General features: G+C 38.8%; 1 protein-coding gene across 2 annotated transcripts in view; it reads left to right on the top strand.

Moving 5' to 3' along the window:
* SLC35F4 (solute carrier family 35 member F4) overlaps nt 1–14,216 on the top strand; it is a 320,825-nt gene that overhangs the window by 288,327 nt on the left and 18,282 nt on the right. The window contains exons 3-4 of one of the 2 annotated variants that reach the window (XM_032251178.1): nt 3,688–3,985; nt 9,093–9,312. In XM_032251178.1, the coding sequence (XP_032107069.1) occupies nt 3,688–3,985; nt 9,093–9,312 (518 nt within the window). The remainder of the gene's footprint in view (nt 1–3,687; nt 3,986–9,092; nt 9,313–14,216) is intronic. The other variant, XM_032251179.1, reaches the window with a different exon arrangement.

Genomic DNA, 14,216 nt, shown 5'->3' with positions numbered 1-14,216 from the left:
CAAGGCAACTGGCCTTACATCCATGTTCCTGAGAAAAAGCAAACAATTATATGCTACAAATGCATTCCTCTACCTCAGAACGTCTATGTGCTTTCATTTATCAATTACCATTACCGAGGGATGACTTGTGGCGTGTGTGTTTTTCTACCTTTACAATTTTAGCCCCTCTACCTGTGTCCATGATCGCCCCACCTACATCTCTTTTGGCCCATTGTTCCTCTCCATTTGTTTCCTCTCTGTTTTCCTATTTGTTCCTTCAGCTTGGCTGGCAATGTATTAATATCTCTTTCATTCTCAAAAATAGTAACAGCAGCAGCAAAAAACAACAAAATACACCATCAAAATAAGTTGTTAGTAAAAACGATGACAAAAAAACTCCAGAAATTTGGGGAAAGTGCCTTTAAAAAAAGAAAAAAAATTCAGAGGATTCAGTTAGGGGTCGGGGAAGGGTAAACAGGGGAAGAGAGAAAATGTGAAAGCTTCTTCTAGGGTCCTACTAATTTGAGAATGTATTTTTTATGAGAAAATACACTTCAAAAACAGTATTTTTAAATTAATGATGTCTCAGGTACTATGTAAACCCCAGGGCTAAATCTAGAAAAAGAGAAAAAAGGAATAATAATGACATCTTCTTAAATTTTCAGAAGGTTTTAATTGGCTTTAATAAATTGCAGTATTCCTGTTATCCCAGTTGTTTGCAAAACAAAATGTTCCAGTTAATTAAACACACTGGTTAATAAAGACATGCCCTATCTGTCATACACAGATTATAAATTTCAAAGACCATACCATTAAAGATCATCTGGAACTTAAGTTACTTTTTCTGAGGTTATTAGGAGCACCTGGGGATATTCCAGTGCACCAAAGAGAAGAAAAGGAGAATAATCTGAATAGAAGCTCACCATGCTTTTGTGGATATTACGGTACTTAATAGCCATCTCATAGGATTTATTTTGAGATTATCACTGACAGATAAAGAAGCTAAGAAAGGAATTTAAAAATAATGTACTCAGTGCTATATAATGGCAGGGCTAGGATTTAAACTCATGTTTCCAAATTCCAGTGGCTTCTGCTATCAATTTGCATGACTTGATAAAGGTTTACAGAAATGGACAGAACCCTGGTAAACCAATGTTAGAAGTGGTTAGAAAACAAAAGAGCTCTGGATACCTAGTCTTTCTGTGCTTTGATAGTTGGCAATTCTTCAATTTTACAATCTAGTAACCAAAGAAGCCTGGAAACAATACTATGAAAACAAGTAGGTGACTATTGTTGTCATCAAAAGCACACCCATAGTATAATGGTGATGCATATTCATTCTTCAAAGAAGGTGACAATAAAGGCAGGTATTGCCTCAGAATTTTTGTTGAATTATTCCTCCTTTATAAGGCAGTCCCTGGGAATGATGAGATCTGAAGTGAGTAAGGTACACCTTTCTCTTAAGCATCACTTTTTAAATTCCATGTGGGACTGCCATTCCTGCCAGGAAACAGCTTTTTTTCCAAACTAGTCTGAAACTGGCAGTGCTTGAATGGAAAGCTAAGGACTGAAAGCCTAGCCATATGAGTATTCAGAATAAAGTTTAGGCCCTGGCATCACACCGATCGGGTTGGGTTCAACATTGGGCAACCCTTAACACAAGTCTCAGCTTTTTCACCTGTAAAGTGGGAATGATAATGCCTACTTAATAGGTCAGGTTTGTGTTCCTTTCTTGGCCTCTCAACACAAGATTCTCTCATTCTATTCTCTTATTTTTCCCAGTTTTCTTTCTACTCTCTGCAAAAGCCACATGGTCATGGCGGAAATTTACAGAGCTGTTACCAACAGAAGGCGTTGTCTGTAAACAGCCAAAGGAGCTGAGTAACTCACACTTCCAGACTCATCTCAGTCACTGCATCATGGACATTTTTTCTCATCATATGCCCCCAACTCCTCACCAAGCGCTTGTCTGGCCTTGTATCTGTCCGTGTGGCTCTTACCACACTGCATTGAGTGTGTTTTCTGGCCTCCAACTAGACTGTGTGCTCAAGTCTTTCGTATTCAAACCCTTAGGATCCAAGTAGCTAACTAGCACAACTAGTTACAGAAACCAGGTTTAGCTGGTTTGGGTAGAGTCTCCATAAGATTTTGTCGAATGAATAAGGCTGCCAGTTTTCATCTTCTGGATGCCTGGGCTGAGAATTCAGTACTGTTTATGAGACTTACAAGTCATGTAGTGGTTGCAGCGTTCATAGTTGCTTGGTTTCTATTCCCCATTGGAGAATTTGCTTTCAAGGCTTTCTTCTCCCTTCCCCCAGTGATTATATCAGAAAGCCTTAACTGGGTAAAGGTTTTTTAACACAGTGGGGCAGTCACACCTGGCTCATTAAGCAGTGGGAACACATTTAGCAGGAGGGCCAGCAGGTTCTGGAGACACCAGGTGAGCAGCCGCGTCCACTGCCATTGGCAGTCTCTGGGCTACTCTACTTTACTAACCCTCAGCATGGGTCCCTAGAGACACAAGAGAATCTTGTAGACAGTTACCATCTGGGATCTCAGCTCGGGGACTCAGGGTGACCTCTGCTCCTGTTTAACTTCCTGAAAGGTACATGAATTCATTATGTTAACTCGTTTGTTCCATGAAGGGAGCTAGCCTTCACAATTATCGCTTTTAGAGACTTTTGGCTATTTTTAGTGTGCTGTAAAATTGCTGCTTAGTAAAAGTGCAAAGCAGAATTTATTGTGCTCCCAGAAACACATTAGTCATTTGTGTTGAGGAGGGAAATGACTGTGCAGTCAGGACTTGCTCTATTCTTGGGACGTATTTTAATAATCATCTCTGCTGCATTTTTTTTAAGAGACAGGGTCTCCCTCTGTCACCTAGGCTGGAGTGCAGTGGTATAATCATTGTTAACTGCAGCCTCAAACTCCTAGGCTCAACGAATTCTCCCACCTCCGTCTCTGGAGTTGTTGGGACTAAAGGTGCATGCCACCTCCCCCAACTGATTTTTTGTGTGTGTATGTGTAGAGACAAGGTCTTGCTTTGCTGCCCAAGTGGGTCACACACTCCTGACTTCAAGTGATTCTCCCACCTTGGCCTCCCAAAGTGCTGAGAGGACAGGCATGAGCCACTGCACCAGGCCATTTGCTGCAATTTTTTTTTAAAAAAAGGAAAATATTTCTCACTTTTCATGTTGGTGCATATAGAACTGCTTTGGCTGGGTTCTGGTCATTTACAGCTTCTGTTTGGGGTTTTATATTGTAATGACAGAGGGGAAGAGCAAGAGAGCTGGTAGGACCCTGGGATGCCCCTAAGCCTTCTTGTGGGAGGTGTTATGCCTCACATCTTCTTATGTTTGATAGGAGAAAGCAGGGCACATGGTCAAGACCAGTATTTGGCTCCTTCCCTTGTAAGAGCCTGGTAATGCTCTTACAAGGGAAGGACACACTAAAAAAACAGCATAGCATCTGCCAAGTCCATGAGCATCCTCATGGACTGGATGGGGACTCAGATGTTTACTGTATTGTGTAGGGCAGAGAGTCCAAAAAAAAAATTGAGCTGAAGTTATCAGTCTCTTTAAGTGATGGCAGGAAAGAAAAACACTATCTGCCTCTTTGATTTCATCTGTCTTTTTTAAGGAGTTGATATATTTGATTGCTGTTTCATAACCTGCTTTCCACACATTTATATTCCTTTCCTGTTTCCAGCAGATGATGGGACACAGACTCATTCTGAGAACAACAGCCAAGAAAACAGAATCAAGGCTCACTGCCTGTCCTGCACGTCCATGGTTCTGAAGGCCATCTGGGGACTCCTGATCATTTTGTCAGTATCATCATCTTGGGTTGGAACCACACAGATTGTAAAAATTACTTATAAGAACTTCTATTGTCCATTTTTCATGACTTGGTTTTCAACAAACTGGAACATTATGTTTTTCCCAGTCTATTATTCTGGTCATCTAGCCACTGCTCAAGAAAAGCAATCTCCAATGAAAAAATTCAGGTAGGTTTCATCTTAGCTCGTCAAAAAGAGATTATTGAAATATGTTTTATGCAAATGGCCCATTTTTATCTCTTGGGAATATGAGTTGAGTATTTGGGGGTATGTAAAGAAGCAAGATCTAAGGTTGGTGATGAGCACTAGGAGCAGAATCAGTCCTCCCTTAAAATAAATGTGTCCACAACATGCCAGGCACTATACTGGTGCTTTTGCATATCTTCTTATAACTGGTGGCAACATTTACTTTTTAAGGTGGTTTATCCCCATTTTAACACAAGAGGAAACAAATTCAGAAAGGTTGAATGACTCACCCAAGGTTATTCATAAATAATAGAACTAAGATTTAAATCCAGATCTATTTAGTAAAGTGTTTTATAACAACATCCTAGTGTGTCAAGGCCAGAAAAAATGGTATTAATAAGATTGTTAGACAAACATTTGCTCAATATTCCTGATACTGAGATGCCTGGCAGATGAAATGGCCTCATTTCATGTAAGGGAGAGTTTGGCACCAAGAAATTCTAAAAGATGCCACTCTTTGCTGGCTAGATGCACATAGGGGCTTTGTCTGTTTCCCTGTTAACTATAAACAGTGGTGGTTGAGCTTACCTGAAAGTCGTATGGTTCTAGTGGTTGTTCCATGCTAAACTTAGTTTCTGTAATCCCCTCTTGGATAGCTCAGGAAGCCGACATGGCTGATGTCACACAGTCCTGCACAGCACTCAACGGAGGCAAAAACAGCATTTCAGTCCAAGTATCTTTGCTAGTTGACAGCTCCTCAAAGAGGAAAAGCCCGATGCTGCGGAGTGACTTCTAGGACAACTGCTGTGATCACCCAGAAAAAAAAAAAAATAGGGACATCAATAGATGGCAGATGGAAGAAAAAAGTTCTGCATGTGGACTTATTACTCCTCAGAAGAGTAACTTTATCTTACAGCGGCCAAAATAATCTTTCTTTCTTGCCCCTATACCAAAGGAAAAGAAATGATTATTATAATTGGTACATTATAAGACTCTTACAAACTTAACCTTGAAGGGTCTCTGTCTTCAAATTCCATTTTCTTTGTGTGTGTTGTTCTGAGACAGAGTCTTGCTGTGTCACCCAGGCTGGAGTGCAGTGGCGCCATCCCAGCTCATTGTAACCCTCACCTCTTGCCTCAGTCTCTTGAGTAGCTTGTGTTACAGGTGCACAACACCCCACCCAGCTAATTTTTTGTATTTTTAGTAGAGATGGGTTTCACCGTGTTGGCCAGACTGGTCTCGAACTCCTGGCCTCAAGGGATCTGACCACTTTGGCCTCCCACAGTGCTGGGATTACAGGCTTGAGCCACCGTGCCTGGCCTCCACTTCCATTTTCTATCACCACTTTGGAAGTGCTTGGGAATATTCTCACCGTGAGTTGATTTTCCTATATGTGTCCATGAAAACTCAGTTATAATTAAAGAATTAAAAAACAATTCAAAAGAATAAATGCTTTTTGTTTGGGAGAGAGCCTGTAACTGTGATTACTAAAGATATTTTGGATTTGATTCCCATCAAAATAGACATGATCTTGCATTGTAGAAGTTCTTAAACAATGTTTAATAAGTCATTATAGGGGAATGTGATTATCAGACTAAAACTGTCCCTGTTTGAATATACGTATGTGTACCTATACAAAGTGTGTGTTCTACTTAAACATACATATTGATTTAAAACAACAAAAGTTTCATATAAAAAGAAGTACCTCAAGAATACCTCAGAGCAAGCTAAGTCAGTTTAAGGTACCTGATTTAAAACAAGAGACTGCTGCTAGCAGAAATGTTGCTTTGGGAATGAACTTCATCTTTTCCACATCTCTCATGTCAGACTAACTCTGAACTTTGTAAAATTGCTGATTTAGCACTCTACCTATAGTCCACATAGAGTGAAGTTGACCATTTCTGAAACAGAATCAAAGAGCTTTTACTGTCAAGCAGAAAACACCATCTTTGAAGGGAATATTCTCCAATGGCCTCCTCCATGTGAGAGGTAAAATTGTCAGACAATTCTTAGATCCTTAATTTTTTTTCCCTGTAGACTCATTAATACCATCTGCCAAGAAGTCATTCCCAAAGCTCTCATGACTGAACAAGGGAAAATAGAGTTAATATGTAAGACTGGAAATAGGATTTGTCCCATAGCACCAGAAACTCTATTTTCTCTAGAATGGTATGAAAGCATTTCCAGTTTTTTTCTTATCAGTGACATCAAAATAAGGTTAAATAAATCAAATCGAGATGGTGAGGACTATCTATTTAGAAGCAGTTTTTGATAATCATTTTACTTATATACTAGAAAATTCAATCGCCTCAGGTGAATTTGAAATTTAGGAAGAAAAAAATTATATACCATATTACTAACAAGGATGTTTTCTTAGGGAAAAAACTTTAGAAAACTTAAAACTAAAGCCAAATATATATTTGCCTATGTCAGGCACCTATGAAATGTGCTTCAGATGCTATTTAACATAAATAAAGGGTTCAATAACTAGTAGCTGATGTTTAAATAATAATTATTAGTGTCCTCCAACTTCCACACTTTCTTTCAAGCTATACCACCTGTCAATGTCACTTGCCCAGAAAGTCTGATCTTACCATCCCAAAGACAAACCCACCATTATTTGCTTCTCCATAAAAATCCATTTTTTTTTTTAGTTTTCCTGTTTTAGTGCTTAATGCTTAAATAGTATGGGATTTTACACAAGTGACCTGGCATTTGGATGGAGAATGTTTATAATTTCTACAGCAACAATGACAAAGGAGACAAGGCTGGCAGTGAGAGGAGAAGGGGAAGAAAAGGGGAACAATGTGGGAACGAATACCTGGGAGACAGGATGAGCCAGGTGAGAACAGTCTCTGCCTGGTAGCAGCGTATTCCCAGATGCTTTGCCCGTGAGGCGCTGCCTGTCTGGAGTACACATCTGTTGGTCTTCCTGTGGGATTGGAATATTCCCTTCCTGCAACCAAAATCTTTGTTGAGGAGCACTCTTCCCAGCATGATGGTGGGCTCTCAGTTGAAGAATCATCACTGGCTAGGACCTGTGATAAGAAAAAGAAATCCTTTAATCAGAAATGGGTTTAATTGCGGTTCGTAATAAATGTGTTCATATTTTAAAAGGCATTCAGTGGCTGTAAATGGTAGGATAAACCCACAACTCTTAGCTCCAGCTCCAAATGGCAGCTTTCTCACAGAGCAGATCGCCTTACAAGTACAGAATATGAACTTTGTGCCCAGGATGCTCCATGAAACCTCTTCTGGTTCTATGTATGGTGCTAATTCAGAATATCCCATTGGCTGTGGGGCTCCAGAGAAAATATTCACTCTTTCCTGTGTACGTGAGCATGTATAATTTGTTTACTTTACAGAAGGCTTTAAATTATTTAATCCCTTCATTGAAGTTCTGTCTCTTTCAAGTTAACATTTACCTTTGGGAAATACTACTTTCATTTTACGAAAAACGTTCCTTTTTAGTAGTGTCTGACATGAAAGTAAACAAATTTCAGTGCAAGTTTCTGTGTGAGCAACACGTCTTTAACCTTCCTGGAATCGCTGACCTGCAACTCGCAACATTCTCATCCAGTTGAAAGCCACATTTACTATGAAACTTAATGTTTAAGGCTATACTTCCTGCATCTAAATTCTTTATCACTCCTGCTCTCCATGTGTTCCTTTTTTGGGGTTACATTATTCATGGGAGGCAAACATTGGCTAGAATTTACTTTGATTTGCAATACTTTGAGAGACACTAATTTCAGTTAAAACTGGAACAGAAACTAGTGCAAGTACTAGAGTCCTGTATATAGATTTCATTATAAACATATGCAAATATTAATAATGTTTTGCTTTGAACAAGATTACTTATACTGCTCATGAAAATACCATGCCTAGAACATGACAGTTGCTCCATAAATGCTTGAATGTTCATTAACAATTGAGTAGAAAAAAATTAAGTGAAACACTCCCTGTGGTAACTCTGTTTTCAGTCCATAGTCATATGGGCACTGTCATTGTATCACTTCCATTATTGCCTGTATGCATTGCTAGCTTGAACATTTTTATTGAAAGCACCCCTCAGAGCCAGGCGCAGTGACTCATGCTTGTAATCCCAGCACTTTGGGAGGCCAAGGCTAACAGATCACCTGAGCTTATGAGTTCAAGACCAGCCTGGGCAACAGAGTGAAATCCTGTCTCTACAAAAAAAAAATTGTTAAAACTAGCTGGGCACAGTAGTGCATACCTGTAGTCCCAGCTGCTGAAGAGGCTGAGGCGTGAAGATGGCTTGAATCTGGAAGGTGGAGGCTGCAGTGAGCCAAGATCATGCCACTGCATTCCAGCCTGAACCAGACCTAAAAAAAATCATACAGCCAATTTAAATGAAAATCAAACAAATCATCGAAGATTTAACTGAAGTGACCATTTTTTCACACCACATTCAGACAATTCCTCCAAAATGGCCAAATGTTTGTACATAAGTATAACTGAGTTTTCTATTTAGTTTTTGTCATGTGGGGGTGATCACAGAGACTTTAATTTTTCTGCCTTAAAAATGCTAGCAGGAAAAATCCATTAGTAAATTGGGCAAATATATTAGAAAGAGGCATAGTGGTTTTAGAAATAAAATCCCAAACCATGTGCTGCACAGACATACAAGGGTCACTTTCCCTACTGATGCTGGGAATTGTCTGTAGCCTGTTCACACAGTAGTAGAAGCCTTGACCCTCTCTCTTTTGCCCACTGAGGAAGGATCTTCTCCCTCTTCCAATAGTGATTTCAGCTACTACCCGTTTCTGTATTTCTTCAGGCTCTTCTGAGAATGCTCAGAAATGGCAGAATGGCTTTCCAGGCAGCCTCCAGAGAATATCTCAGAGAAGAGGGTCTAGCTCTGTGCCTGGGCAGATGTGGGCTGTTTTTCAAGGAAACATACACTCCCCTGAAGCCTGCAGATTTCAGAACTGGGTTCAGTACACTTTACAGATGAAGGACGGGTATGAGTGTTTGTGCTCTTACCTGAAAATGGCTGTGATGAGTCAGATAAGACAAGATGTGTCACCATCAGTACCTGGGTATTAACTTCTCTTTTCTTTCCTAGGGAATGCAGTCGGATTTTCGGTGAAGATGGTCTGACGCTGAAGCTCTTTCTTAAAAGAACTGCTCCCTTTTCTATTCTATGGACTTTGACTAATTACCTTTATTTACTGGCTTTAAAGAAGCTGACGGCCACGGATGTCTCTGCTCTGTTCTGTTGTAACAAAGCCTTTGTCTTCTTGCTGTCATGGATTGTGCTGAAAGACAGGTTCATGGGAGTGAGGGTAATGGCACACTTGATTCAGTGAGCGATGCCTGCCTTTATTGTAAATCCTTGGAGTCAGGAGAGCCTATCTGCTTTGTTTCATGGAGTTTCTGTAAAACTTTTCTCATTTGTTCTCAGTACAAACTGAAATCTGAAGATGCGTTAGGAAGCCCAGGCAGTTCCAACATCAGTTGTTTTCACTGGTCAGTGAGCTGATTCCAACAGGAGGCACTAAAGCAGACAGAGAAAACAAGTTCCTATTTCATAACTTTTAGAATTAATGGTGTGATCAACTCCTTCTCTCCTCAGGAATAAAGGGACTGAGAAAATTAGCCACTATAAAGATCATGATTTGCATTTTTCAGTCATCATATGTTGACAGTCCCCTATTGCTCACACCAGATGGATTTAATTAATATTGGTGTGAGTAGATAAGATTACCAAACAGCAATTAAAGTCACTAGTAATGGCACAATGCTGTTAAAAGTGACTATACATCTAGTGTGGGTGACTAATGCAGATATGGAAGTGCAAGCAACAACTTATTTTGGGTACAAATCTTTAATTGAACTGCATTAAACTTGCACCAACAACTTCAGTTCTGAGTTTATTCCTTTCAGGAGTAATATGGAGATATATATCCATATATGCTGGCTCCATGTTAAAACGAGCTTGCTTGGAAGCCCTGAAGATTTAAGGAGTCAGATCTCATTCATATAATATGGCATGCCACTATGATGAAAATATAGAGACAACATTTCTTTAGAAGGAAGTACAAATGAATTGCGTTTTCTCAGAATATCAATATTATACAAAATAGCTTCTCAGAAAGAGATATCCAAGACAGAATTTGAAACATATTTTCTTATCAAAACATTGCTTTTACTGGCATCAATTCCAAGGTCATTTCCCCCTCCTAAATGCTGAAACTAATGTCTATATTAGAGACAGGGTTTATGATAATCATTAACCCTGAAAGCTGCTTTTTTGAAATTATACTTTAAGTTTTGAGGTACATGTGCAGAACGTGCAGGTTTGATACATACATGTACATGTGCCATGGTGGTTTACAGCACTCATCAACCCATCGTCTACATTAGGTATGTTTGTCTGGTTGTCTCTTCCTGTTAGTTCACTGAGAATGATGGTTTCCAGCTTCATCCATGGCCCTGCAAACGACATGAACTCATCCTTTTTTATGGCTACGTAGTATTCCATGGTGTATATGTGCCACATTTTCTTTATCCAGTCTATCATTGATAGGCATTTGGATTGGTTCCAAGTCTTTACTATTGTGAACAGTGCTGCAATAAATATAAGTGTGCAAGTGACTTTATAGTAGAATGATTTATAATCCTTTAGGTATATACCCAGTAATGGGATTGTTGGGTCAAATGGTACTTCTAGTTCTATATCCTTGAGGAATTGCTACACTGTCTCCCACAATGGTTGAACTAATTTACAACCTCACCAACAGTGTGAAAGCATTCCTATTTCTCCACATCCTCTCCAGCATCTGTTGTCTCCTGACTTTTTAATGATCACCATTCTAACTGGCATGAGATGGTATCTCACTGTGGTTTTGATTTGCATTTCTCTAATAACCAGTGATGATGAGCATTTTTTCATGTTTGTAGGCTGCATAAATGTTTTGAGAAATGTCTGTTCATATCCTTTGCCCAATTTTTGATGGGGTTTTTTTCTTGTAAATTTAAGTTCCTTGTATATTCTGGATATTAGCCCTTTGTCAGATGAATAGATTGCAAAATTTTTCTCCAATTTTGTAGGTTGCCTGTTCACTCTGATGCTAGTGTCTTTTGCTGTGCAGAAGCTCTTTAGTTTAATTAGATCCCATTTGTCAATTCTGGCTTTTGTTGCCATTGCTTTTAGTTTTTTAGTCATGAAGTCTTTGTCCATGCCTCTGTCCTGAATGGTATTACCTAGGTTTTCTTCTAGGTTTTTATGGTTTTAGGTCTTATGTTTAAGTCTTTAATCTATCTTGAGTTAATTTTTGTATAAGGTATAAGGAAGGGGTCCAGTTTCAGCTTTCTGCATGTGGCTAGCCAGTTTTCCCAACATCATTTATTAAATAGGGAATCCTTTTCCATATTGCTTGTTTTTGTCAGGCTTGTCAAAGATCAGCTGGTTGTAGATGTTGGGTGTTATTTATGATGCTTCTGTTCTGTTCCATTGGTTAATTGTTATTGGTCTATTCAGGGGTTTGACTTACATCTGTTTTGGTACCAGTACTATGCCATTTTGATTACTGTAGCCTTGTAGTATAGTTTGAAGTTAGGTAACATGATGCCTCCAGCTTTGTTCTTTTGCTTAGGATTATCTTGGTTATGCAGGCTTTTGTTTGATTTCATATGGTCTTTCCAGTTCTGTGAGGAAAGTCAATGGCAGCTTGATGGGGATAGCATTGAATCTATGAATTACTTTGGGCAGCCTGGTGATTTTCACAATATTGATTCTACCTCTGTCCATAAGCATGGAAGGCTTTTCTATTTGTTTGTGTCCTTTCTTATTTCCTTGAGCAAGTGTCTTGTAGGTCTCCTTGAAGAGGTCCTTCACATCCCTTTTAAGTTGTATTCCTAGGTATTTTATTCTCTTTGTAGCAATTGTGAATGGGAGTTCACTCATGATTTGGCTTGCTGTTTGTTCATTACTGGTGTATAGGAATGCTTGTGATTTTTGCACACTGATTTTATATCCAGAGACTTTGCTGAAGTTGCTTATCACCTTAAGAAGATTTAAAAAAAAAAAAGATTTTGGGCTGAGATGATGGAATTTTCTAAATATACAATCATGTCATCTGCAAACAGATACAATTTGACTTCCTCTTTTCCTAATTGAATACCTTTATTCCTCTTGCCTGATATCCCTGGCCACAACTTCCAATACTATGTTGAATAGGAGTGGTGAGAGAGAGCATCCTTGTCTTGTACTGGTTTTCAAAGGGAATGCTTCCAGTTTTTGCCCATTCACTATGGTATTGGCTGTGGATTTGTCGTAAATAGTTCTTATTTTGAGATACGTTCCATCTATGCCAAGTTTATTGAGAGTTTGTAAGCATGAAGGGCTGTGGAATTTTGTCAAAGGCCTTTTGGTGTCTATTGAGATAATCATGTGGTTGTCATTGGTTCTGTTTATTGATTTATGTTGAACCAGCCTTGCATCAGCTTAGGGATGAAGCTGACTTGATCATGGTGGAAAAGTTTTTTGATGTGCTGCTAGATTTGGTTTGCCAGTATTTTATTGAGAATTTCACATCAATGTTCATCAGGGATATTGGTCTAAAATTTTTTCTGTTGTGTCTTTGCCAGGATTTGGTATCAAGAGGATGCTAGCCTCTTTTCTCTATTGTTTGGAATCATTACAGAATGATTGGTATCATCTCCTTTTTGTACCTCTGGTAGAATTTGGCTGTGAATCCATCTGGTCCTGGACTTCGGTTGGTTGGTAGGCTATTAATTACTGTCTCAATTTCAGGCCTTGTTATTGGTCTATTCAGGGATTGAACTTCTTCCTGGTTTAGTCTTGGGAGAGTGTAAGTGTCCAGGAATTTATCCATTTCTTCTAGATTTACTAGTTTATGTAAAGGTGTTTATACTATTCTCTGATGGTAGTTTGTATTTCTGTGGGATTGGTGATGATAGCCCCTTTGTAATTTCTTTTCGCCTATTTGATTCTTCTCTATTAGTCTGGCTAGCAGTCTATTTTGTTGAACTTTTCAAAAATTCAGCTCCTGTATTCATTGATTTAAGAATTTTTCATGTCTCTATCTCCTTCAGTTCTGCTCAGATCTTAGTTATTTCTTGTCCTCTGCTAGCTTTTAAATTGTTTGCTCTTGCTTCTCTAGTTCTTTTAATTGTGATGTTAGGATGTTGATTTTAGATCTTTCCTGATTTCTCTTGTGGGCATTTAGTGCTATAAATTTCCCTCTATACACTGCTTTAAATGTGTTCCAGAGATTCTGGTATGTTGTATCTTTGTTCTCAGTGGTTTTACAGAACATCTTTATTTCTGCCTTTATTTCATTCAGGAGCAGGTTGTTCAGTTTCCATGTAGTTAAGTGAGTTCTAATCTAATCCTGAGTTCTAATTTGATTGCACACTGTGGTCTGAGAGACTGTTTGTTATGATTTTTGTTCTTTTGCATTTGTTGAGGAGTGTTTTACTTCCAATTATGTGGTCAATTTTAGAATAAGTATGATGTGGTGCTAAGAAGAATGTATATTCTGTTGATTTGGGGTGAAAAGCTCTGTTGATTTCTATTAGGTTCAGTTGGTCCAGAGCTGAGTTCAAGTACTAGAAATCCTTGTTAATTTTGTCTTGTTGATCTAATGTTGACAGTGGTGTGTAAAAGTCTCCCACTATTATGAGTCTAAGTCTCTTTGTAGGTCTCTAGGAACTTGCTTCATGAATCTGGGTGCTCCTGTATTGGGTGCATATATATTTAGAATAGTTAGCTCTTCTTGTTTCATTGATTACTTTATATAATACCCTTCTTTGTCTCTTTTGATCTTTGTTGGTTTAAAGTTTTTTTGTTTGTAATTTGCTTGGTAAATCTTCCTCCATCCCTTTATTTTGAACCTGTGTGTGTGTCTTTGGCATGTGAGACCAGTTTCCTGAATGCAGCACACTGATGGTTCTTGACTCTTTATCCAATTTTCCAGTCTGTGTCTTCTAATTGGGTCATTTAGCCCATTTACACATAAGGTTAATATTGTTATGTGTGAATTTGATTGTGCCATTATGATGCTAGCTGATTATTTTGCTCATTAGTTGATGCAGTTTCTCCATAGTGTTGATGGTCTTTACAATTTAATATGTTTTTGCAGTGGCTGGTAGTGTGTTCCTTTCCATGCTTAGTGCTTCCTTCCAGAGGACTTGTGAGGCAGGCCTGATGGTGATGAAATCT

The sequence above is a fragment of the Sapajus apella genome, unplaced genomic scaffold (genome assembly GCF_009761245.1).
Source record: "Sapajus apella isolate SASKATOON/1434 unplaced genomic scaffold, GSC_monkey_1.0 scaffold74, whole genome shotgun sequence".
Lineage (NCBI taxonomy): Eukaryota > Metazoa > Chordata > Mammalia > Primates > Cebidae > Sapajus > Sapajus apella.
This window is presented reverse-complemented; position numbering and strand designations above follow the sequence as displayed.